The 26,023-nt window shown below is 31.7% G+C and overlaps 1 protein-coding gene across 3 annotated transcripts in view; it reads left to right on the top strand.

Moving 5' to 3' along the window:
• The window catches only part of Scp2 (Sarcoplasmic calcium-binding protein 2), a 242,458-nt gene that overhangs the window by 202,987 nt on the left and 13,448 nt on the right, over nucleotides 1-26,023 (top strand). For all 3 annotated transcript variants that reach the window (XM_072540841.1, XM_072540839.1, XM_072540840.1), the window contains exon 3: nucleotides 10,600-10,652. In XM_072540841.1, the coding sequence (XP_072396942.1) occupies nucleotides 10,600-10,652 (53 nt within the window). The remainder of the gene's footprint in view (nucleotides 1-10,599; nucleotides 10,653-26,023) is intronic.

Raw genomic sequence — 26,023 nt, 5'->3', positions numbered from 1 at the left:
GTTCGCATTTCAGTTTATCTCCTTTTTTATAGAATAGTTATATATTTAAGAGTTATATATTTAATCCTGGTTTTCCAGTCGCTAGGGATCTTTTCCTCATTCCAAATCTTGTTCATAAGCATATGCATTTGTCTTACTACGTGTTCGCCACCTAATTTATTTAGCTCAGAGGGAACGTTGTCAATACCTGGAGCCTTATTATTCTTCTGTGTTTGTATTGCTTGTGTTACCTCTTCTATCGTCGGGGATAAATATTTTCTGTGTCTTCCTTAATGTGATACATGTCAATATGCTCTTTATTTTCTTGCGTCCCTAGAAGAATTTTAAAATAGGTTTTTCAGACTGGTTTTATTTCTTTTGGATCACTGGTTATTTGCCCTTCTTGATTTCCACATAGATTTATTCGAAGTTTGTATCCTTATCTTAAATTGCGTACATATCTATATGCTTCCCTTATATCGTTGCTTTGGAGATTTTCTATAATTTTCTGTATATTACCGTTCATGCATTTTCTTTTCTCTGTTCGGCATATTTTATCGGCCCTTCGTCTTGCATCTTTGTAGCTTGCTTTTCTTTCTCTGGCTCTTCTTTCCATATATTTCTGTGTTCTTTATTTCTTTTCTGTATGGCCTGTTTACACTAATCATTGAATCAGTCTCTTTTTTTACCTATGATCTTTCTTGCTGCGTCAATTACTTTTGTTTTAATTTCTTCTTAATGTTCTTTGGTGCCTAGGTTGCTTGTATTTGTCAATGTTTGTGTCATTTCTGTCTTATATTTTTGTTTGGTATCTTGTTGTCTTAATTTTTGTACATCTGGTTATTCTGTTGTTTGTTCTCGTTTGTCCATCATGTTTCTCTGAATTCTGCATCTGTACTAGGGAATGGTCCAGCATGCTCCTCGTCGGCTATTTAAGCTGATCATTTATCACAATATCACAATAAAAAAGAACTGGTTGGTTTTGCTTTTTTTATTTTTAATCGTGTATTTAATTGATAACGGAGCTTACAGGTCTTTGTCGTTCGATAGAAAAACGATAACTGACAACTGGCAATAATTAATGACTAGTGTCTAGAGTAGAATAAAAGAACAATGCGCTGTTGAACAAGTAGCTTCATTGCAAGTAGCATTAATTGTACACAAATAAAAGAATCAGGAAACGATCGACCATGTCCTACAAAAAGTGATAAATGTAAAAACCAGTTAATTGTACGATGTCGAGGCATACAGAGATATCTGAGAGAGATGTATGATCGGACTTTATAATATAAAAAATGGACCCTAACACCCATTTACTGGACACAAAATATTGTAACAGTAAAGTCGGTAAAATTTAATGTACATAATTGTCGGTTTACAAAATTAATTTACACTTTTTGTGACGAGTATATTTGTTACTTTCTCCAAAAACAATCTTAATCCACCCTACTAAAAATCCGACAAGAAAGACAAAAGTAATTCTTGCCCCTTATCCTACATTGTCGACGAACAGACATTAGACAGGAATTGAGTTTCATCAATTTAAAGCTGGCTTGCCTTCGCGAGTATTATTAATTCTCGGGATTAGGGGGCTTTAACAAAAAGAGGAATCTTTCCAGCTAATTTTCCTGATAAAGTTTTGTTTGTACACAGAAACACAGGCATGTAAGATGAAAGACGGCGATCTTATTTTTAATTCAAATTGGTTAACTTTTCAAAATTTTACAAAGCGGTATATTATCCGTACCTTAACTTTGATAATATTAGCTGTGCATATGAAATTTCTTTTAACAATTTACGAAATGACAAACACTTTTCTTTTTTGTTTTCACAATGTATAATTTACTTTTTAATTACATGATTATTTGACTGGCAACTTTTTTTTACCAATCGAAGATACCTTAAAAACAGATGATTGTAAATCCACGATTTAATCATTGCTCATACAGTGTGATACCATTTTAGCGTTTTGGGCGTGCAAGTGGTGCAAACTGTTTTACACCAATTCGCTCTAGGTACGTTCTATCCCAGTTTTGATTCTTTATAGCAACAATAAATTGGTAAAATTGTCGAAAATAGGTTTGAGGCACGATACGCAAATACCGGTATGCTATTGCGCACACTATCTCTATCAGATACAGTGTACGTGCGAAGCAAATTGTCTATTAGAACACTAACGCTTGCCCTGTTTGTCGGTTAATATTAAATATATAAGCCATCAAATATATATAAGCATGCATATTTGGTACTTTATATTATAAGATGTGTAGTTTACAATGTTTTTATTTTGTCTTGGGTATGAGTTTTCTGATTATTGAAAAATAAAAAAAAATGTTCGACGTTTCGCTACATAAAATGTGTATACTCATATTAATGTAGGAATATAATTATGTCTTTTCAATTAATAAGGATAAATATTAATTCTATTTAATACATATTTCGATGGTCGGATTCATTATTGGAATATTTCCAACTCGTGTAATTTAATCAAAGTATGTAGAATGACTAAATATTAAAAACACTTTCTGAATCATTTAATTAGGATTTAAAATTAAAGAAAATTGTTTTAAATGAATGAGTTACAAAATATTTTCCAACTTTGACTTGCATTTTTCAACATTAGCCTAATTTAAAATGTTTCAGTAATGAATCCGGCCGACAATTATTCATAATAAAGATTTATTGAATATTTCATACTACATTATTAAAATTTATTTCTTAAAATTAACAAACTTTGACATATCTTTATCGAGTTTTCTTTAGTGTTACTGAAACTTATCTGTCTGTTCATTTCTCTTAATTTTATATATGTGCTTGTCCTACTGAGTCATAGGAGTACCGCAAATGGTATCGTGATATTCTCAAGCTGAGCTAAAGTTTTCTGTGCCAGCTGTTAAAATATTTTAGATTTTTTTGGTAAAGAGCTTTCATGGATTGTACAAAACAATGATTCCATTTTTAGTGTAGCTTCCCACAATTCTTCGTTTGGGTATAAAAGAGAACCACAGAGATTATATCTGGTTCCTTATATGTCAAAGTTTTTGTAGGGTTTCCTAAACTATATTTTTGTCTTAATTTGTATGCAACAAAATCAGCAACATATTTCAAAGAGTCCCGATGAAGTTTTTTTTTCTCCTCATAATTATCTGCGACTTTCAAAACGTCATCGTCAATTATATGATTCTCCTTCAATTAGTAAGATTCTATAAATGTATTTTGAAGTATTTTGTTCTCTTCAGACTAAGATTCTTTCGAACCTTCAGTTTTTCCTACCAAATTAGACAGCATTTTTTGTTTCAAGCATATATCTTCTGACGTCGAAATATTGCTTGGCAATTGAGGACTTTCTATTGAGCTGTTACTTACGCAGGATTCACTAGTTTCAATAATATTGCGACATTCTGTAAAGATCGTCGCCGAATGTTTTCCTAAAATATACCACCTTAATCTATATTTCAAATCTATTGGCGAAGGAGGATCATTTGCACCAAACATTTCTCGAATATAAGAAAAAACATCTCTAGCACGTCTTGATTTAACCTCGAGGTTAAAATATATTCAACGTTGTATTTTGCTTCTAGGTAAGAAAGTAACTCTTTCAGAGATTTATTAGTAAACAATATCCCTTTTTAAAATGGAATAAGTCCTTTATGTTTACAAACCCACATTGAACTAACCATTTCTGACATTTCATCCAGTAAACGTGACTGCTTATCTAAATCTGTACCATATGTATTTCGTGTTGAAAAATTGGCAACGAACTTACATCGAAAATTTAATAGATCAAACCAATCATTAAATAGCTGAGCAATTACAGCAGCTTCTTTTCAGTAACTATCCATATTTTTGGCATAAATCCATTTTCTTCAGCATAACCAATAGCTTTTGCCACATAATTTGGTAATAATTGAACTGCAGGTCTCACTCTTTGCCTCACAGAGCCTTTTAATCAGATCTGATGTAGTGTCAATTTATGCGCAATTGTCAATTCTGAAGTTGTAGCGCTTCAACGTAATCCTTGTTGATTATTTTAATGTCAATAATAAAACCATGATCATTTACATGGTTTCGGGCAAGTTAACTCAAATATGAAGGATCTGCAAAAACAAAAATATTTAAAAACTTATCACAGGGGTGATTAATTTGTAAAAACAATTCATCTACCGCACGATGAACACATACATCTACCGGGACAGGGAATCCTACATCTCGAACACCGTAGTACCCTGTACTGTTGCTTCGCAGGTGACATCATGCGCGTCGGAGTACTCATTTCTATTCCTTGAGTAGCATACCGGTATTTGTGTATCGTGGGTTTAAGGGAAAACTTTCGATATTTAATTCGATTTTCTACAAAATTTCACAGATTGATACAACACCCGAATTATCAGTGAAATTTTATCCTAGGTCAACGAAAAATGGAGATGGAGATACTGTGGTACCAATTTAGTGACGTCCTCCATATTTAAGTCTACAAAAAATAATAGACATTAGAGACTTTAAACAGAGATTTTGAACTTGTTTAATTATACGTCAGAAATTTTATATTGTAAAGTTAAATACAAAATAGTAAATTTATTAAGAAAGAATTAAATATTCTTATCAAAACTAATTTTCGTGATTGTAAAGTCAGTTTCATAACCGTATAAAAGATTCCGACTAAGAATAATGTGCATTTTCTTTACCATAACGGAAGTATTTAAAATTCACTAAGGGGCAACTAGAGAGAATATTTGAATGTTAGGTTACGCTGAAGGGTATACACATCTTCTTATGAGAAACTGCAGGATTATAATTTATGATGACAATAATATTACCATGCTATGGCATTCCAAAATTCAGGCTGACAGTGAGTTTGAACCACACGCCGATAGTCCTAAATTTCTAAAAAAAGTCTTAATATCTGATTTGAACGGTTTCTGGCGGAAACTATTAAGTATAAATTATCCTTATAAAGAGATGATTAAGCTTCGCCAACCACTTTATGTCGTTATGTTAAATACTAAAATAATATTTTATTCGATAGTTATGAAAGTGGGTTAATTATTAAATAAAAAACTACAGGGACTCAGCTAATCTCCTAATACATAATAGTCCGTAGATACACTGAAAAATGTCCCAATCGTGAGTATCCCTTTTACTAAACATTTACAGTTCTTCATCAACGATTAAGAGAAACAGGTTCAGTGGTCCCCCAAAAACTAATAAACCAAGGTGACATGCAAGAGCATCGCACGAAGCTATTATTTTGATGGAAGTTAAGGAAAATTATGAAATTAGCGTTCGAAGACTATCTGTCATGTATCAAACAATTTTAAAATTTTTCATAAGAAATATCTTATACAACGAAATTTTATCCTTTTTATTTTACAAAGGTACAAGCATGACCACGAGGAGATTTTACTGCTCGTGAAGAATTCGCTAGAGGGTTACAAAATCAGAAAAATCAAAATTAAGCTTGTTCATTTACTTGTGATGAAGCTACATTCACAAAAGATAGAATTTTTAATGTGCATAATACATATTATTATTCATACTTTGGTGATAATCCCCATGTTGTTCAAAAATTTAAGTATCTGAATAGGTTTAGCATAAACGTTAGGATAGGACTAGTTGACGATTATCTACTTGGACCTGTGGAATTGCCTGATCGTTTAAATGCTGCTGATTAGTTACATTTCCTCTAAAATGTTTTACCTGATTTGTTAGATGATGTGCCTTTAAATATTCGGCAAAACTTATGATTTCTGCATAACTGCTCTCCGGCCACTTTAGCAGGAATCTACGAGACTTTCTTGATAATAACTGCGAAGATCAATTAATTGAAAGTCTCGATCTAGTTGCTACGCCAGTAACGTCGCCGGATTTTCTTGACATTATTGTGTTTGGGTATACATAAAAGCAAATTTAATTCTCGTGACGACCAATTGAAAATATGTCCAACCGATTTAAAGTAAGAGTACCTATTAGGTTTAGAACACCTGAAAATTTAATAATCTAGTATAACGAATGCTTAAAAGTAAAAGACTTAAAAGTTAAAACATTGTGAGTTAAAATAACAGTCGCCATACCCAAAATGGAGGGATATGACCGGTACTTGAAATTCATATTTGATCGAATCGATTCAACTCTGGAGTATAAAGAATCATACCAGTTTTTTCGTTTTTTTTTAATAGCAGCATGCTTAAAGTATTTAAAATAAATTAATTATAAGGCGCTATCTTTAAAGAGCTTCTAGTTACCTTAGGAAGCATGGAACCATATTCGGACTACATGAATTGTGTTAAGTTGTCTTAAAATTATTTTAGAAATCTCCGGTCTTCTTTAAAATGGTTTAAATTTTTTTTTAATTTATGTTATGTGTTAACATGCCATGTTAACACGCTAGTAGCAAAAAATGTTTTTGTTAATTTTTCTAGATTTTTGAAGGGTCTCCAAACTTTCCCTCTCCCACCAACTCCCTTCAACTTTTTTGAAGTTGAAATTGGATTAAAAACGGGACGTCAATAATGAAATATCTATTTTATAACTTTTGTTTTTTCTAGTATTTGTTTGTAAAATTACTAATTTATAATATACAGCGAGATTTTTAAATATTAAGCTAAAATAATACAAAATTTTTTTTAAAATCCTTTAATAAAAGGTATAAGCATAATTAAACAAGGAAGTATCAAGAGAAATCAGAAAAGACCTAAGAAAATACAAAGATGAGAAAATCATCAAAACCATTGAGGAAAATAAGAGTATGAAATTAATGAGACGCAAACTCACAAATGGAAATAAACAAATAGTCAAACTCAAGGATAGAAATGGCAACATCACATCAAACAGAGAACATTTGTTACAAATTGTAGAATCATTCTATGAGACATTATATAGCAACCGATCGACTCTAGATATAGTTGAATATCAGCAGAGGAAGGTTCAAAATCAGGGTTCCGAAAATATCCCAGAAATCTCCTAGTCGAAATTTACAAGGCTCTAAAAAACATGAAGAATAACAAAGCTCCGGGGGAGGACGGTGTCGTCACGGAAGCGATAAAGATAGGAGGCTCAGTACTGATAACCAAAATTCAAAAGCTCTTTAATCTATGACTATGGAATCAAAATATCCCAACAAAGTGGAATAATTCAATAACTGTACTCTTACACAAGAAGGGAAATATAGCAGACCTGGAAAGATACAGACCAATCAGTCTTCTTAACCATCTTTATAAATTATACACCCGAATAATAACGAACAGATTAAAGACAAAGCTGGATTTTTACCAACCTCGGGAACAGACCGGTTTCCGCTCTAATTACGGCACAAACGATCAACTGCAGTGCCTAAAAACCCTGATAGAAAAAACTAACGAACATAACCGTCCCTTGGCATTGATATTTGTAGACTTTAAAAAGGCGTTTGATACAGTGAAACTACCGTCCATCTTAAGAGCACTACAAGATTGCAGGGTCGACCACAGATATTGTAATATAGTTAAAAATATATATGAAAATGCCACAACAACCATAAGTCTACATTCAGCAACTAATAAAATAAAAATAAAAAGGGGAGTCAGGCACGGTGATACCATGTCACCAAAGCTGTTCATTACCGTTCTTGAGTATGCATTTAAACGACTAACATGGCAACAGAAAGGAATATCCATCGATGGAGAAAGATTAAACCATCTACGTTTTGCGGACGATATCGTGCTTCTGTCAGATAATCTGGGAGAGATCAAAGACATGCTCCAAGAACTGAATGACATACTACAAGAAACTGGGCTGGAGATAAATTTCGAGAAAACCAAAATGATGACCAATATGGTTTCCAGCGAAGAGATACAGATCAATAACAACAAGGTAGAATTAATCGATAAATACACATACTTGGGTCATGAAATTAGAATAACCAGAGACGACCAAACCTGCGAGCTAAATAGACGAATCACGTTGGGATGGGCGGCATATGGAAGGATGAGAGACATTTTTAAAACAAATACCCCAATTCACCTGAAAAGGAAGGCATTTAACCAATGCATCTTACCAGTCTTGACCTACGGAGCAGAGACCCTAACTTTAACGAAAGCTACTGCCGAAAAACTGAGGTTAACACAAAGGCGATTGGAGAGATCAATGCTGGGCCTGACCTTGAAAAATCGCGTGAGAAATGAGGAGATACGCCGACGAACTGGCGTAGACGATATTATACTGCGAATCAATAAACAAAAGTGGAGGTGGGCAAGACATGTTGCTAGAATGGAAGAAGGAAGATGGATGAAGAGATTATTGGAGTGGAGACCAAGAGCCGACAAGCGAAGTCGAGGCAGACCACCCACCCGATGGACCGACGACCTAAGGAGAATAGAAACAAACTGGATTGCAGCAGCTAGAGATAGAGAGAACTAGAGACGTTTGGAGGAGGCCTATATCCAACAATGGATGTGAAAATAGGGCTGGAAGATGATGATGATAAGTATAATTAAAAAACCAAATCGGGCAATGTCATAAAGACAGAACGTTTTCGGAATCCATATTCCATTATCAGTGTCTAGTTATACATGTTTAAATGGATGTTGTGGATTTTAAAATAATACAATTAACAGATAGCAAGTTTATTATTTAAGTAGACAAGTAGATTTGCTGTTTTCTGTCTTAATAGTGGTTTGACAGAAAATGAACAATTATTACAGTTTTTCTAAAATATCAGACAAACAATTTAAATTCAAATTTTAATTTAACAATAAATCGAATTTTAGAAGCTGCTAATGTATTTTGATAGAGCCATTTGAGTTGTCATAATATTCGGTATTTATAGTTTAAACAATGTAGATCCTAGATACAGAAATTGGGGTCATTTTGAATACTATTTAAATTAAATTAATATATTTTCTGTACCTAATTGATCTTCTTCTTCTTAAAGTGCCTATCCGTTCCGGATGTTGGCGATCATCACGGCTATCTTTACTTTATTTATTGCAGCGCGGAACAGTTCAGTGGTAGTCGTGTTATACCACTTTCGTAAATTTTGAAGCCAGGAAATGCGTCTTCTTCCCGGTCCTCTCTTACCATTTACCTTCCCTTGGAGAATCAGCTGGAGAAGGCCGTAACGTTCTCGATTTCTCATTTATTGATTGGATAGGACCTAATTGATAGTTATTAAAAAACTGAATATTTTTAAAAATGTAATACTACATTTAAAAAAGTTGCTGTATCTTCTAACTTAATGATTTTACAAAAAAATAATAAAAAAGGCAAGAAAATCGTAAAATAGGTATTTAATTCAAACGAAGTCACGTTTTTATTCCAATATTATAATACAAAAATCTAGATACATCAAGAAAAAAAATATCACATTTTGATTTAATTTTCCATATATTACATTTTTTCAGATATCTATCAATGGTAAATAAATCTTTTTTTTTTTGTTACTAAACAAAAAAGAATTTTTAACAAAATTTTAATTTTGGCAATATAATTGTCAAAAATAAATATTTTAAGTTGGCATTTATGACATTGAGGCTTAATTGTAATTGGTCTCTATTCTAACTTATTTATAAATTCAATTATTTTTGTGTTAAGAAACTTTTTTAAAATTATTATAAATTTCAGAGAAACATTTATTAGATAAGAACATTTTTATAATAATTATTTTTGAAATATGTTAGCAGCAACTTTATTAACCAAACTAATTTTATTTGGTGAGTTAACAAACATTTTTTTTTCTTTCTAGTTCAACTTTGGAAGATATTTTGTATTTTTTAGCAACTTTTGATAATAATTGTAAACACAATTAAAAGCTCGAGATAAAAAATAGTTAACCAATAGCCCCTTTTATTGACTCCAACCCATCCAAAACATTTATATATTTTTTCACATAGTACTTCTTTTTCCTTACTCTTATATATATATATATATTTATATATATATATATATATATATATATATATATATATATATATATATATATATATATATATATATATAACCTTGGGTAAGCCTTTACATGTCAAGTTCAAAGCTATCATACATTTCAAACCTTGCAAAAAACTTTTTTTGCACATAGTAACAAAAAACACCACTATGTTACTAGCAAAGTTTTTTAATATTCTAACTCTACAATTCTAAGTTACGGTAAGATCAATAATGTTTTAATAGATAATATATGGTAGCTAATTATAATTTATTCTCTTTCAGCTCTGAAGAAGCCAAATTAATTCTCTTTGGCGAAAACGTTCGGCGAAACAATTGATACACATTAGAGTCTTTCTTGCAGATTTCCCCAATATTTAAGAGTTTACTATATATATATATATATATATATATATATATATATATATATATATATATATATATATATATATATATATATATATATATATATATAAATCATATCCTTTTACCTTTTAAATCATAACATTTGGTCTGTTGACACTACTGTTACTCTGTATAACATATAATTTTTGTTGGAGGGACCTTAAAGAGATGTACTCGTACGTTTCAAACATATTTTCGGTTAAACGAATTTTAATTAAAATTCAATTTATATTTGTTTAGCAACATTAAAACCAGATAACATAGTACTAAACAAATATGTTTTACCCATTTTTATTGACACATGAATTTGGTTTTCAGATGTAAACCAAAGCGGGACCATCGATAGGAAGGATTTCGAGCTTGCTATTGACGTAAGTAAATATTTGTAGTTCATTCCGTATTTTATTATTTTTCCCTTATATAATTTATGGCTATATATTTATATACCCTACATTTTTAAAAATATAAATCTACTATATATCATTGATTGAAGAATTATTATGTAACTATTCCTCATATACTTGAAGGTAATTGGAACTTCAAATTCAAATCTTTTCAAGTTTGTAATTTTGTTAAAATTAACTAAACAAGACAATTAAATTGATTAACGGCCGGTTTCCGAAACGTTATTCAAATCTCCAATCACGTAATCAAGTATCTTCTTCTTCTTCGTTTGTTTTTGGGTTTCGATTATATAATCATTTACCCAGTACATGTAAGGTTATGCTCGTCTTGCTGTAGGCAATGCACAACCAGGGATAAATTTCTACTTCTGTTTACTTTACTGCTAATTGACAACTGGGTGATACTGAAAGATCAGCTTTTTCATTTGTTTATCTTCTTCATTTAAGGTTACTTTTTACTGCTAATTGACAACTGGGTGATACTGAAAGATCAGCTTTTCCATTTGTTTATTTTCTTCATTTAAGGTTACTGTTTACTGCTAATTGACAACTGGGTGATACTGAAAGATCAGCTTTTCCATTTGTTTATCTTCTTTATTTAAGGTTACTGTTTACTGCTAATTAACAACTGGGTGATACTGAAAGATTAGCTTTTCCATTTGTTTATCTTCTTCATTTAAGGTTAGATTAGACTTTTCTCGTTTGGGGGTAGCCTCCAAACATTGTCACATTAGGTATATGGGTAATGCTACCTTCGGTTAGGATTAAGGATTTTGAGGACGTACATTTTTGTATGTTAGGATATTTCCATATTTTCTAGATTTATTTTGTTATTTTGACAAGTATAAAAAAAAAATTTTATAGATCGATTTGAAAAAATTTGATGAATTTAATAATTATTTTTATAACTTTCTCTTATTTATAATATAGTTTATATATATATATATATATATATATATATATATATATATATATATATATATATATATATATATATATAAACTATATATTTTTATATATATATATGATTATAGAATTTTATTTATAGAATATTATTTATATTTACTATTACTATTTATAGAATACTATGTAAAGATATTGGACTCTCTATTCCTGCTTTTATTGGTTCTAAATACAGATCCATATTTTTGTGTTTGTTTATGGGACATTCAAAGAAGATATCGATCACTGTTCCAATGGTTCCGCATTCACATATCGGTGTTTCCGTTTTACCTATTTTGTAGAGATAGCAAGGAGTTTTGCAATGTCCACTACGTAAACGATTAATATTTGTTATGGTATTTCTGCCCATATACCCACATTTGGCATACCATGGTTTTATGGGGAAATCACACTGCAATCTGCAATAGTTTGGATCTTTATGTTTAATTTGGGAATGCCATTCATTGTAGAATTGTGTTAAAATGTCTTTTTTTGTAACGCAAAAGATATCTGTACTAACATTTTTTATATTATATGGTACTCTTAATTCTCTCCCAATATTCGCCAGCCTATCAGCTACCTCATTACCTTTAATCCCCTGATGTCCAGGTACCCATTCTATTCCTATCGAGAATCTCATAATATTAGCTTCTACCAATAGTTTTTTGGTCATTATGGTTACGTAATCCATTTGATCCCATTTGAGACTGGAAATTTTGGATAAAGCACTTTTTGAATCCGCAAAGATAACTGCTTTCATGATCCCCGTCTCAATACACACAGAGATAGCTTTATATATAGCTATCATTTCAGTTGTACAGATTTGTGTGTAATTATGGAGCATTGATGAAAATTTGTAATTAATCTGTGGTATATAAATTCCAAATCCAGTTTGGTTTGTTTGTGGGTCGATAGATCCATCTGTATATACATAGGTATGATTACTATATATTCCACCATATTTTGCTAAAAACATTTCATTAGATTCAATTTCATATTTTTCATATTCTAGGCTATTAATATTGTAATAGGATACAAAAGAATTTTTCTTTCTACTTCATATATGGGATTAATTTTGTATCGGATTATATTTTTTGATTTTTTGAGTATGTCCGTATATGCTAATGAGTAGTCTGGTATAGCTTTATTCTTCCAAAATTGGTTATTTGCATTTATATATTTAACTTATTTAAACTTCTTATTACTATGTTATTTTTTTCAGACATTTGTTTCAATATATACTTATAAGCCAATATTTCCCTTCTAATTTTTAGTGTGGATACTGAACATTCCGCTTGTAATATTAAAATTGGTGTAGAACGTAGACAACCTGTTATAATCCTTAAGGCCACATTTTGTACTTGTTCCAACTTCATCATCAGACTTTTACTGCAAGGATTTAAAAGATTGGCTGCATAATCTAAATGAGATCTTACTATCCCTTTGTATAAGCTTAAAAGAATATTTGGGTCAGCTCCCCATTTTGTACCACAAATTGCTCTTATAACATTAATTCCTTTGTTTGCTTTAGCTATCATATCATTTATTTGAATTGTCATATTCAAGTTACACTGTAGATGGAACCCCAGATACTTTATTTCATTTTTCCATGGGATTTCAAATTTGATCAATTGTTAACAAGCGATAGGTTTCCGAAACGAAAATTATGGTAAAATTACGTGATCACCGATTATAGATTATTTGACATACGATTTTACATGGAAACAGTAGAATCGATTGTAATCGTTTATTATTTCTGTAGGAATTGTTCCTTATCTTGCTCTCAATTAAGAAAGTAATGTTGCTGTTTCACTTTACCATCATTCCTGTTTATGTGTAATCTGCATTCTGAAAATCAACAAACAAACATAACCTAACTAACTAATAATTTTGTGTCGTTCGTTAATGTTTACCAATTTGTCATTTATCATCTTTAATTCTTAAAATGAACTTTTGTAACAATATTTTTGGGTTCTTTCTAAACAACAGCTTTTTATAAAACACCTTAGGTTTATGTATCTTACAACGTAACCATAGATTTTATTTTATTTACTTACAACCATTAGTACATAACCAAAGATTATAAGATTAATCGTCCAAAAATCTCAGATTACCTGACAAGCTAGTATGACAGAAGTTTGACATAGATAAAACGATAATTAGCGTTTCGGAAACCCAAAATACTTCTGACAGGCTGTTAATCATCGATTATTTGCTTGTTAGATTAGTTAATGTGTGTTATGTGATTGAAGTTTGATCGATGTTTCTGCAACTCAAAATGCATTTAATCGACTGGTAACAGTAGATTACCTAATTTTGATAATGATCAGCCTTTCGGAAACCGGCTGTTATTAATGTTTTATAAAGTGGACCAAACGTCTGGAAATGCCTTATTACATCTTACGTTTTCGCTTTTTTCTTCTTCTTCTTCTAATGGCGCTACAACCGTTTGTGGGTCTTGGACATTTTGTTTATTGGCATAGACTAGGTGTCAATCAGCCAGTTACAACATGACCGTAAAGTCCATAAAATAACAACGAAGAAGAGCTAAATAATATGCTTTAAGAACTAAAAATTAAAATATGATACAAGTTAAATATATGTAGTATCTTTTTAACATCATAATTGTGTTCAAAAAACGGTACACATAATATAATTCGATATACTTATACTTTGTTTGTATTATTTACTTTTTATCTATATTTACATAAAAACAAGATGATGAGGTTCTCAGAGTTCCACAGCAAACTCTTGAGCAGCTATTTACTCAATCCGGCAAGTGCTTCGCTATGGACTGTTAAACGTGGCATGTACATTAAGATTATGTAATTGTTGAATAAATTAATCTGTTTTATCCTTATATTTTTGGCATTCGAAGAAAATATGATCTAAATCACTTTTTTGCCACAATTTTGACAAAGATCATTTTCGAGAACATGAATTTTATGTAGATGCATAGGATAACAGGCGTGGCCAAATCTAAGATGTGTGACAGTTGTGATATATTTTCTTGAATAATTATATGGCTGGAACCACGATTTATTCGGCATTTGATTTTGTATACTGCAGTATCTATAAGGGTTGGTATAAGTATGTTGTGACCAATATTCGTTTCAAATATTGAGATATTTTGGTCAAACCATTTTTACACTTTTTTTACCAGCATTTTCACATACCTACTCGTTATGTTTGAGACCGATATGTGCTAGAACACACATAAAATTGATGTTTTTGTTAACTTTTTGCAGTTCTACAATCAGTTTTCTAATTGTATATATGATATAATTAGAGGAGTAACTTGGGTATTTTGCCAAACCAAGGAATTTAGAACAGACAGGGAGTCCGATATAATTATTGCAGAATCAATTGTAGACTGTGATAAAAATGTCAACGCTTCGTAGATTGCAATAGCTTCAGCACTAAATATAGAATATATATTCAGTTTATAGGAATAATTAATATTTTTGGGGGAATATAAAAAGCACATTCCACACCATCCTTGCATTTCGGAGCATCGGTATATATTGCCACAGATTCCTCGAAGCTTGCAAGTATTAAGTATAATAAGTTAATGTTAATGTGAAAATTATCGCTATATGAGGGTTTAATAATCTTTATATTTAAAAACAATGAATTTTAATTATAAAGATCTAAGAAAGTTAAGCTGGGATCATATAAATCACTAAGGATATCTTGATTAGACTGAAGTCTAAAGCAGACAGTTTTTTTGATGTGTTTTTAAAAACACTACGTTAAAGATGATTTTTAATGAAAAAGATCGGGTTAATGTTTTAATATAAGGGACTATGGCAATAGAAAAAATTCTTCTAGTAAAGAAGCCAACTTGTGTAACGATACTTTCCCAAACCATTCTCTTATCTATAAGGCGACGGTACAAAACTGGACGAGTAAAAGATTGCGCTTGAATAGACAGACCAGAGTTTTATTGTAGATCCATATTCATCCTCACGCAGCCCTGCATAAATACATGATGTCGTTTTTTTTTTAGTCTTTAATGTATTACATAAGCATTCATTTAAACCATACAAAATCCAATTGTTGCAAAAATTAAATGAAGATAACTGCGACTATAGATTACAGTTGATTAAGGTAATGATGAATACAATTGTAAATGATGAGAAATTCGTTAATCTTCTTTTTCTTTTAGTATTATTTTCGATTATCAAACGGTGGTGATCATATTGGCAATAATAACTTTGTTTACGGCAATTCGAAACGGATTGGAGGATGTCTCTTGATACCACTCTCGGAGATTTTGCAGCCAGGATTTGCTTCTTTGGCCTGGACCTTTTCTTCTGGCGAGCTTGCCCTGTATTTGGAGGTGCAGAAGATTATACCTCTCTGGATGTCTCATTATATGGCCGAAATATTGTAATTTTCGAATTTTTAGTGTTTTTATTATTTCTATTCTCTTTTTCATTCGGTGTAAACCTATTTTATTTGTTATCCAATCAACCCAACTTATGCGCAATATTCGTCTATAAATTCATATATCAAAGACCTCAAGTTTTTTCATTAGTGCTTCTGTAATAGTCCAGATCTCCATGACGTACAGCAATGTGAAGAATATATAGCAGTATATTAATTTTATCTTAAGGTTTAATGTAATATCACTAATAACTATAATTTTCTTTATTTATAGAAGGCAGCTCTTCTCTTTTTCAATGCCATTTCCTATTTATTGGCTTATATTCCAGATATTGTTAATATTGGTGCCCAAATAAGTGATATTGTGGATTCTTTCTAACTCTAACGCTGTTTTGCTGGCAACCATAAGTTTTGACTTAAAAGTGTTAAGCCCATATTCACACATGTTTCGGTCACCCTGTTTATAAGTAGTTGCAGTTCTTTTTCGTTGTTTGCAATCAGCACCGTGTCTTCTGCGTCTCTGAGATTGTTGACATTAATCCCGTTGATTTTAATGCCTGCATTTTCATCTGAGGCTTCTTTAAAAATAAAATCGGAATAGACACGAAAAGTAGAGGCGATAAAATACACCCTTGCCTTACTCCACGTCGTATTATCATTGCTTCTGTCGTATTCTCTCCTGTTCGTATGTTTGCACATTGATGCCAATACAAATTTTTGATAATACGGAGGTCTCGGTCATCAATTTTCACCTGTTTCAAGACACTTATCATTTTGTCGTGAGTAACCCGGTCAAAGGCTTTTTTAAAGTCGATAAAACGCATATATACTGGCTGTTCTATATTCCTACATCTTTTAACCAGGACCTACAAACTAACTAAAATGCTTCTCTGATTCGAAGGTTGTTTCTAAAACCAAACTGTGTTTCGCTTAGTTGTATTCTTGTGAAAATCTTCAGTACATAGCTCATTAGACTGATAGTGCGATGATCACTATATTATTTAGCGTTTATTTTATTCGGTATTGTTAAAAATATTGACACTAGCTAGTCTATTGGTATATGCCCTGTTTTGTATATTTTATTTAAGAGGTTTAAAATAGAATGCTTGCCTTTATCGTCGAGTAGTTTAATTATTTCACTGGGAATTTCATCTACACCGCTTGCTTTCCTATTCTTTAATAGTTGTATAGCTCTTTCCATGTCATCGAAGTTTATGTTTGAACCAGTCGATATACTTGTAATTTGTATTTTTGTTCTTTCGTCATCAAACAGTTCCTCAATATATTCCCTCCACCTCTTCAGTTTGTATGGTTCATTGACTATGACATTTCCTTGTCTATCAAGTAAACTACTTGAAGTTAACCTATATGATCCAGTTATTTCTTTACCTTTTTTGTATATATTAAAGTGTCATTCTTTTCCTGCAGTTCTTCTATTTCAATACATTTACTGCTGTATAATTTTTCTTTTGCATTCCGGATTTTCCTACTGATTTCTTTATTGATTTTGTTGTATTCTTCAGTGCTTTTTTTGTTTTTGTCTGTTTTCCATTAGTCGCAATATTTCATCGGTCATCCATTGTTGTTTGCATTTATTAATAGTTTGATACTTTTTGTTCTTGCATAATGGTTTTGATCTGATTCCACTGGTCTTCTATGTTATGTATTTCTTCCGATTTTTCGAATTTTTTTTCTATCTCGTGTATGATTGCTTGACTATTATCGGGAAGCTATACAGTCAGTGTTTATTTGGTTTGATCTCGCTGACTAATAAGTTATGATCTGAGGGAACATCTGCTCCAGTTTGTGTTTTAATTTAGATTGAATTTCGGTAATCTTTCTAGTAATTGTTATATAATCGATCTGATTTCTTATGATCTTTAGTAACGAATTCCAAATTCGTTAATAAGATGTTTTTCCGAGAAAGTAATATTTACACTGTGTGATAACGAAAAACGACAAAATTTAAGGTATTGGAGTGAGGTAAATTCAAACTAGATACTTAAAAACTATACTCAAAAACCACAAAAATTAAATGTATAGTCGGATATAGTAGGTACTCAGTTAATTAAGCCATTTTTATAAAAGAAAATTAATTAAACAATATTTATTAAATCATACTGAAACGAAATTATTCCTGCCCCGAAAAAAAGTTTGAAGCCAATTTTATTATGATACGGTTTCAGCAAGACGAAGCTACAGGTCATTTTGGTATAAATGTCCGACGTTATTTAGATCAGACATTTCCCAGCGATGGATTGGTAGATTAGATAGTATTGAATGGCCTCCTCGTTCACCTGATTTGAATTTTAAAGATTATTCGCCAGGAAATAAGGAGCTAAAGAGCCAGGAGCTATAAATTGTATCAACTCGACGGTAAAGATTCGATATCTTTACCGTCTGGTCAGAGTGTCCTATCGCTAAAAATCTAAATCTGTTTCAAAGGTAGAGAGTCCAGCTTGCGTACTCAGTGTTTGTATTTTGCTGCAATCTGCTACAAAAATCGGTTTCTATAGAGCTGTCAAATAAATAAATTTTGCCATTTTTGCCATTTTACACGATTCTCGTAAGATCAATAAAATTTATCACTCTCATTAAGCGGACACTATGGAATTTGCATTGTCAGAGCCTAATCTTTAAAATCTATAGCATAAAATTTCGATTTTGATTTTCGGCAACAAATCAAAATGTGAGACATATTCACCCCTAAGAATTACGTTCAAGTGTAACAATTCATTGGAGCGAGGTGTATTAACTCGAGTTAAAGACAGGAGTCACTCTACCGCGCTCCAATGCTCCAGACCATCCCTTTTGTCCCCTATAGCACTCTGATGCGTGATAGGGGCACAACTATCAGTCAAATGCTCTGTATGTGGAAGTCCCGGGTAATAGAAGTCCAACATCCGGTTCGGAGACTTGGTGCCTAAGTGTTTGGGCCCTAATTGCTCGGGTTTTTTGTGTTTTATATATTTTTTTGTTGGATTTTGCCGTATTTTTTTTTAAAAAGCTTTTTAAAAATTTTTTCGATGGCCTAAGCCGGTTTTTATATTTTTGGTTATTTTCTTGGTAGAATGTCTATGTGAGGGTCCTATTGGTGTTATTTTGGTCCTCTCCCCTTGGAGCCCACACAGTGCCGCGATCTGCAGTGTTTATCGAATTTTTACAGCCACGAAATATTCTCTGTTGGTTTATTTCTCTCTGGGGTTTTGTGTTTCTCTCTAGTAATTTTATTTGTTTTAATTTTCTCTTCCGTATTTTTTTTTGTTTTCTCTCGCCACTTTTTATTTTGTTTGTCTTTGATTTTATTTGGTTTCTTTATTTATTTCACTACAACTTGTTGTTTAGACCTCTTATGTTTCTAACGGTGAAAAGCGTTATTTCCTATGATCTCTCGCAGTATGGGATTAGGGTGGTTTTTCAGTGCTGCGAATTTAATCATGGCCATATCCTTCATTATCTTTGTCACAATGACCTGTTGTAGATCCCTTTGTATAAAGCGTATATTATTGCTGCATATATATGGATGTTGACAGCTTTTCTTAAGCAGCTGTTGTGAACTGCTTGAATCCTCTTTGTAGTATTACAGGTTTGTCCCCATTCGAGAGATGTCTATGTAAGTATCGAAAGAATGATCCTGTTAATTAATTTCATCTTGGTTTTTATTCTAAATTTGTTTTTCTGGCTGTAAGTCCTCTAATGGATGCTTTAACCATGTTAACTTTTTGCACTGTGGCGTCTTAGTTGTTTTTAAATGCCTGTCCTTTATCCATGATGACTCTCAAGTATTTGGTCTCGCTTTTCCACTCGATTTGATTGTTCTGTACAGTTGGTTATTCCTCTAGTAGCTGATGTTTCTTTTTCAATAGCACTGCTAGCGTTTTGTCGAAGTTTATGGCGATTTTACATCTCATACTTCACTCCTCGATTTCGTCTAAGGCGGTTTGCAGGTTGTTTACTGCTATGTCTACATTTCGGTGCTTGGCCGCTATTACAGTGTCGTCTTCATAAAGGCTTTATAGTGTTCCTGGTGATCTAAGAACGTCTGCGGGGCAATGCAAGAATAAACGTTTTTTTTTTAAGTAATTACAAATTCGTCAATCTCCATCCATCCATTGGGACTTGCTGCATAAGCAGTTCCCGGAAATGAGTTCTTGTTATCTGGTAGCCAGAAATCCAAAATTTTTTTTCCCTTGAATATAATTAGTGGTGGTGCCTTCGTCCCTGATGCAGACACTACTGAAAGAACCGTGGTGTTGACTCCTTCTAGACCGGAAGTAGTTCTGGAACTTGGTTTAGCTTTAGCTCCTATGACTTCGGTTTTTTTGGGGTCGTGAGAAATGGATATTTCGTCCATATTCCACACGAGTTGCAGTTTTTCGTCTAATTTTAGCTGAACTAAAGTTTTTTTGAGAATATCAAAATATTCTTGGATGATAAAAGGATCTGTCATTTTTTTTCTAGAGTACTCCACAGCTTGGGGTTTCTTTATGCTAAGTTGGTGACGTCTTTTAAAACTTCCGAACCACTCCCCAGGAGTGTTATCCTTAAATGGAGTTTTTATTTCATCTTGGGTATATTTGGTTGCTTGATCCGATTTCCATTTATAGTTTCTCACCATGTTCAATCTAGAATTAAAAATTAAAAGATAGTTTTGCAAGTTCACAGTTGCCCTAGTACACGTAATCACATTTACCCTAGTAGGCAATATAAACGAGGTAAGTGTGACCTAAGTCATAATTTAGTTAAAAATTTAAATTGGCAATTTTTTTAATACATGCAACGTAATAATATGGTTGTTAAACAATCCTGCATACCACAAAATATTTACTTACTATCTAATACTCTCTTCTCACAAATTTGTAAACAAAGTCTGCACACTAACACCAACAAGTTAATTCGTACTAACATACGCCAACGGTCAAATATCAAATTACTTGTTTTCTACAAACTGCGTATTTGCATAGATCGCTGTTTCAAGAACTTATGTTTCTACTCACAAGATGCCGCTGGCATTCCTAAATTGTAGAACATTTTATATAGTATAGTTACACTTGCCCCACAATCACACTTCCCCGGGTTTACCTTAAGCTAAAATTTTTATCTTAGCATGCAACTACTCTTCGTTCATTCAAAAACTATGTGTATGAACATATTTTCAATTTAGAATACGTAGTAGCGAAAATTTTTGAATCAAAATGGCAAAACTTTTTTGAATACAAGTCACAGCTTTAAAACAACTAAATTTCTATTGCATTTATCACTTATTCTTTAAATATTAATGTCTCTAGTCTCTTCCTTTGTGTTGAGAACCGCTGAATTCAAGGAATTTCTAGTTGCATTTTAAAAATATCGAAATTACGTTCCTAGATTTTAATTTATAAAGCAGAAGGTATTTATTGCTTCAGTTGCATTAATTCTGCTTTTACAACGGAATATTTTAAGCCAGATAAACAACCATAAATCTAAAATATTCATGTAGTATACAATTTCAAATATTTAAGCTCTTGGTATTTGGAATTTTTTAATAAAGTATGATCGGCTGTTTTTAATAATAATACAAATCCTTTTTTTGTGGGCAATTATATAAATTTTTCCTTCCAGAATATTTTTCTTTTTTATTTTATCCTTTCATATTCAAAATAGCGACTATTTTACGGATTAATCTGAATAAAATGACAGACAGTTATTTTAAAGGTGCATTATACAAACCATCATAGTATATACAGTGTGTAAAAGACAAATGGAATAAATTCATTATTTAGGTTACTGTAAATATTTATAAAAAATCCCGAAACACGTCAAATTTAAATTATAACTTGACATTCTTTACCGTGAAAATGGAACCCCTACCTTCAACCCCCTTAGAATGACAGGTACAACCCCCAATTTTTAAAATAGGAAGTATAGGCTTGTGATATATCCTTTGAAAGGTCTTTTCATTCACTATTCAAAAATGTTGTCGCTTTCAAGTTTATTAAGATTAATTAAGATAAAATAAATTAAAATCATGTGGTTACCGAAATTCGCTACAATACAATCAAAAACTAAAATGTAATGCTTAACGTAATAAAATGTAGAACACGAAAAAGAACTATAAATGTTAATGAAGTAGATGTTCAAAATGTTCACCGCAAACGTCTTGGCAACATCCTAATCTCAAATAAAACTGTCTTCTAACATTATTTAACATAACAGGCGTGAACGACCTAATCGCAAGCGTTATTCGTTCTTTTAAGTCATTTAAATCAGAAGGTTTAGTTTTGTACAAATTGCTCTTCACATATCCCCATAAAAAGAAATCTAATAATGTAAGATCAGGTGATCGCGCTGGCCATTCAATCGATCCTCGCCTCCCTATCCACCGATTGGGAAATATTGTATCGAGGTACTGCCGGACATTAAGTTGATAATGTGGTGGTGCTCCATCCTGCTGAAACCATATCGTATTCGCTGGAACTTGAGGGTTTCCTGGATCAGGATATAAATTTGCCAACGTTGGAATGACATAATTTTGAAGTAGTGCCAAATAATTGTTGCCATTCAAGTTGCCCTCAATGAAAAAGGGACCAATGATATTGTTTCCTACAATCCCTGCCCAAACATTAACCTTTTAAGGGTATTGAGTGTGTTCTCTCATCCAGTGAGGATTTTCCGTGGCCCAGTAGCGGCAATTTTGACGATTAGCATGACCGTTAAGTGAAAAAGTACACTCATCAGAAAACATAACGTCTTCTAATTGGATAATATTGTTATCCAAAATGTCCATCATTTGCTCGCAAAAAAAAGTTCTCCTATCATAATCGTCTTCCATGAGCTCCTGAGTAAGTGTCATCTTATAGGGATGCAATTTTTTTTCTTTTAATATGTTTACTATCGATGTATGGCTAGCATTGAATGTAGTGGATGCCTGTCTATTCGATGTATGTGGATTTTCCTGAAACTCAAGCAACACATCTAATTTGAGTTCATCACTCAGTGCACTGGCAGCTGCTTTTTTTATCTGCCTTACATTACTACCAAACTCGCAAAACTGCTTCTCTATTTTACTTATTGTTCCTTGGGATATAGGCGGTAAATTAGGAAATTTCTCATGAAATAGGCGAGTTACTTCCTGTTGTGTTCGGGTGTTATCTCCGTAACCAATCATTTGTAAAACTGTTGTTTTATGCATTTCCGTTAATCTAACCATTTTTCAGAATTGAATTGAACCAACTTTTTACTTAAATTAAAATACTGATAACTTAAATAAAACAATTTACTAATGCGTGTTAAAATAATGTTGCCACGGAAATTCTTTAAAGTTTTTTAATGGTTACCATCTAAAAACCACATTGCTATGGTTTTTGTTCACTTTCTCATTATCAAGACCTAAACGGGAAATAAGTTTTGAGTATATTTTAGCGAATTTCGGTAACCACATGATTTTAATTTATTTTATCTTAATTAATCTTAATAAACTTAAAAGCGACAACATTTTTAAATGAAGAATGAAAAGACCTTTCAAACGATATATCACAAGCCTATACTTCTTATTTTAAAAATTGGGGGTTGTACCTGTCATTCTAAGGGGGTTGAAGGTAGGGGTTGCATTTTCACGTTAAAGAATATCAAGTTATAATTTAAATTTGACGTGTTTCGGGATTTTTTATAAATATGTACAGTAACCTTAATAATGAATTTATTCCATTTGGCTTTCACACACTGTATACAGTGTGTCCGTAAAGTATGGAATAAATTCGATATTTCCTAAACGAAAAGCCTTTTTAAAAAAATCTAAAACACGTCAATTTTTAAATTATTGTTCTACATTTTACAATAAAATTTTATTATACAAGGTCATACACATTACAGCGATGACGTCATCGGCTTTTTTTTTAAATGTAACACCCTGTATTTAAGACATTTTTAGATCAATAAAAATGAGCTGATTCCAAAAAAGTGTAATACTGGGGATCTAACGAATATAATTTAAAAGATATGCGCTTAGAAAATTAATTTTTATTGATTTATAATATTAATAAATTATAAATAAATTATAATAAATAACGTAAAACTAATCCAGTAATTAATAAATGACTTAATCTTAAATGTTCGAATTGTAGCCCTTATTGTATTTGACAGTAACCCAAACAGTGTACAAATTCTTGTAGAACCTTGTTTATGCTTTCTTGAGAAATATTGTTTATTTCTTTACGAATTCTTGTTTTTAAGTCTCCAATATTTGCAGGTTTCGTCTTATAAACAACATTCTTTAAATGACCCTACATAAAATAATCCAAAGGATTGAGGTCTGGCGACCTTGCTGGCCATTCAATATGTCAATGTCTTCCAATTCACCTGTTCGGAAAAATTTCGTTTAGGTACCTTCGAACATCTAAAGCATAATGCGGAGGCGTACCATCCTGTTGAAATCATAAACTTTTATCAAAACCTCTTAGATTAATTGTACTAGGGAATAAATTAACTAAAGTAGGTACGAGATACCCACTTAAAAACTGAAGGTATGCTGGTCCGTTTAAATTACCTTCAAAATAGTAGGGTCCAATGATTTTATTTCTTATAGTGCCAGCTCATACGTCTACCTTTTGCGGTTATTGTGTATGATGTTCCCACATCCAGTTGGAGTTTTTTTTTGCCCAGTACCTATATACAATTCTAACGGTTGACCTCGCCATTTAATTTGAATGTAGCCTCATCAGAAACAATAATATTTTGAACCAAGAGCGGGTTTCGGTGGCTGTTATCCATCATTATTTTCCAAAATTGTATTCTTTTATCTGGATCATCCTCGTTTAATTCCTGTACAACTGTGCATTTTACTTACTTTACTTACTTTTACGTACTTTGTGTACCGTTGCTTTGCAAACATCGAGATCACTACTAACCTTACGAACAGAAGTGTGCGCATCTTCTTTAAAAGCAAGTAGAACATCTAATGTTGTAACATAATTTACAGAGGGACGACCTGATTTGCGTGCATTTTCAACCGTACCAGTTTCTCGAAATTTATTTTCAATCTTACTTACTGTTGACTGCATAATGGGTATTTCTGGATATTCTGGATCATTAAATAAATTACACACTTCCATCTGAGTTCGCGATTTGTCTCCATACCCAATCATCATGAGTATTTCAATTCTTTGCTTTACACTCAAATTCATTTCTACTTAAAATTAATTCTAAGCAATAATACAGAACATTCACGAATTAATACAATTATTGTACTACTTAATTGTTATTGAACGTTACTAAAAATAATTACAGTTTACCAAAAACTAGAAGTAGGCTATTTTTTTGCAATTGATAATAATTAATTTATTTTCTAAGCGCATTTCTTTCAAATTATAAATCCATTAGACCCGAATATTATACTTTTTTGAAATCAGCTTAATATCGAATTTATTCCAATTTTTACGGACACACTGTATATATATATATATATATATATATATATATATATATATATCCGGTTATCAAACGGACTTCCATTACATATGCTAAATGCTAGCATTGGACGTCCACCTTAATCACGACTTTTTGCGATATATCTGAACGTATAAGAGCTGAGAACGATATTGAATTTTGTATACAAGCCTCAGTTTTCTAAAAATAGAGATACTAATTTTTTTTTAAATATCCTTAAACATGTAATCTAAGGTCCGTTTATAATCCGATATTTGAACGTTAAGAAGTATAAAAATTTTACTTATTAGAGTTATCGAAAGTCTGGCAGTGTTGTCGTTTGTTATCGTTTTAACAGATCTAAATATTATTAATTAAAATTTACGGACGTCTAATGATTGGCATTCGGAACCTTCATAGTTTTTCTCTTAGCTGATTATAAACAAAAAGTATAGTTAAGACATAATTTAGATTCATATGGATTTGATTCAGTAAACTATACCAAACATGGAAGTATAAAATTGAGAAAGCTTATAGGAAGTTATTAAAATGAAATAAAAACAAAATAAGAATAAATTAATTTCTTTATAACAAAACTTAAACAT

Source organism: Diabrotica undecimpunctata, chromosome 8 (genome assembly GCF_040954645.1).
Source record: "Diabrotica undecimpunctata isolate CICGRU chromosome 8, icDiaUnde3, whole genome shotgun sequence".
In the NCBI taxonomy this organism is placed as follows: Eukaryota; Metazoa; Arthropoda; class Insecta; order Coleoptera; family Chrysomelidae; genus Diabrotica; species Diabrotica undecimpunctata.
This window is presented reverse-complemented; position numbering and strand designations above follow the sequence as displayed.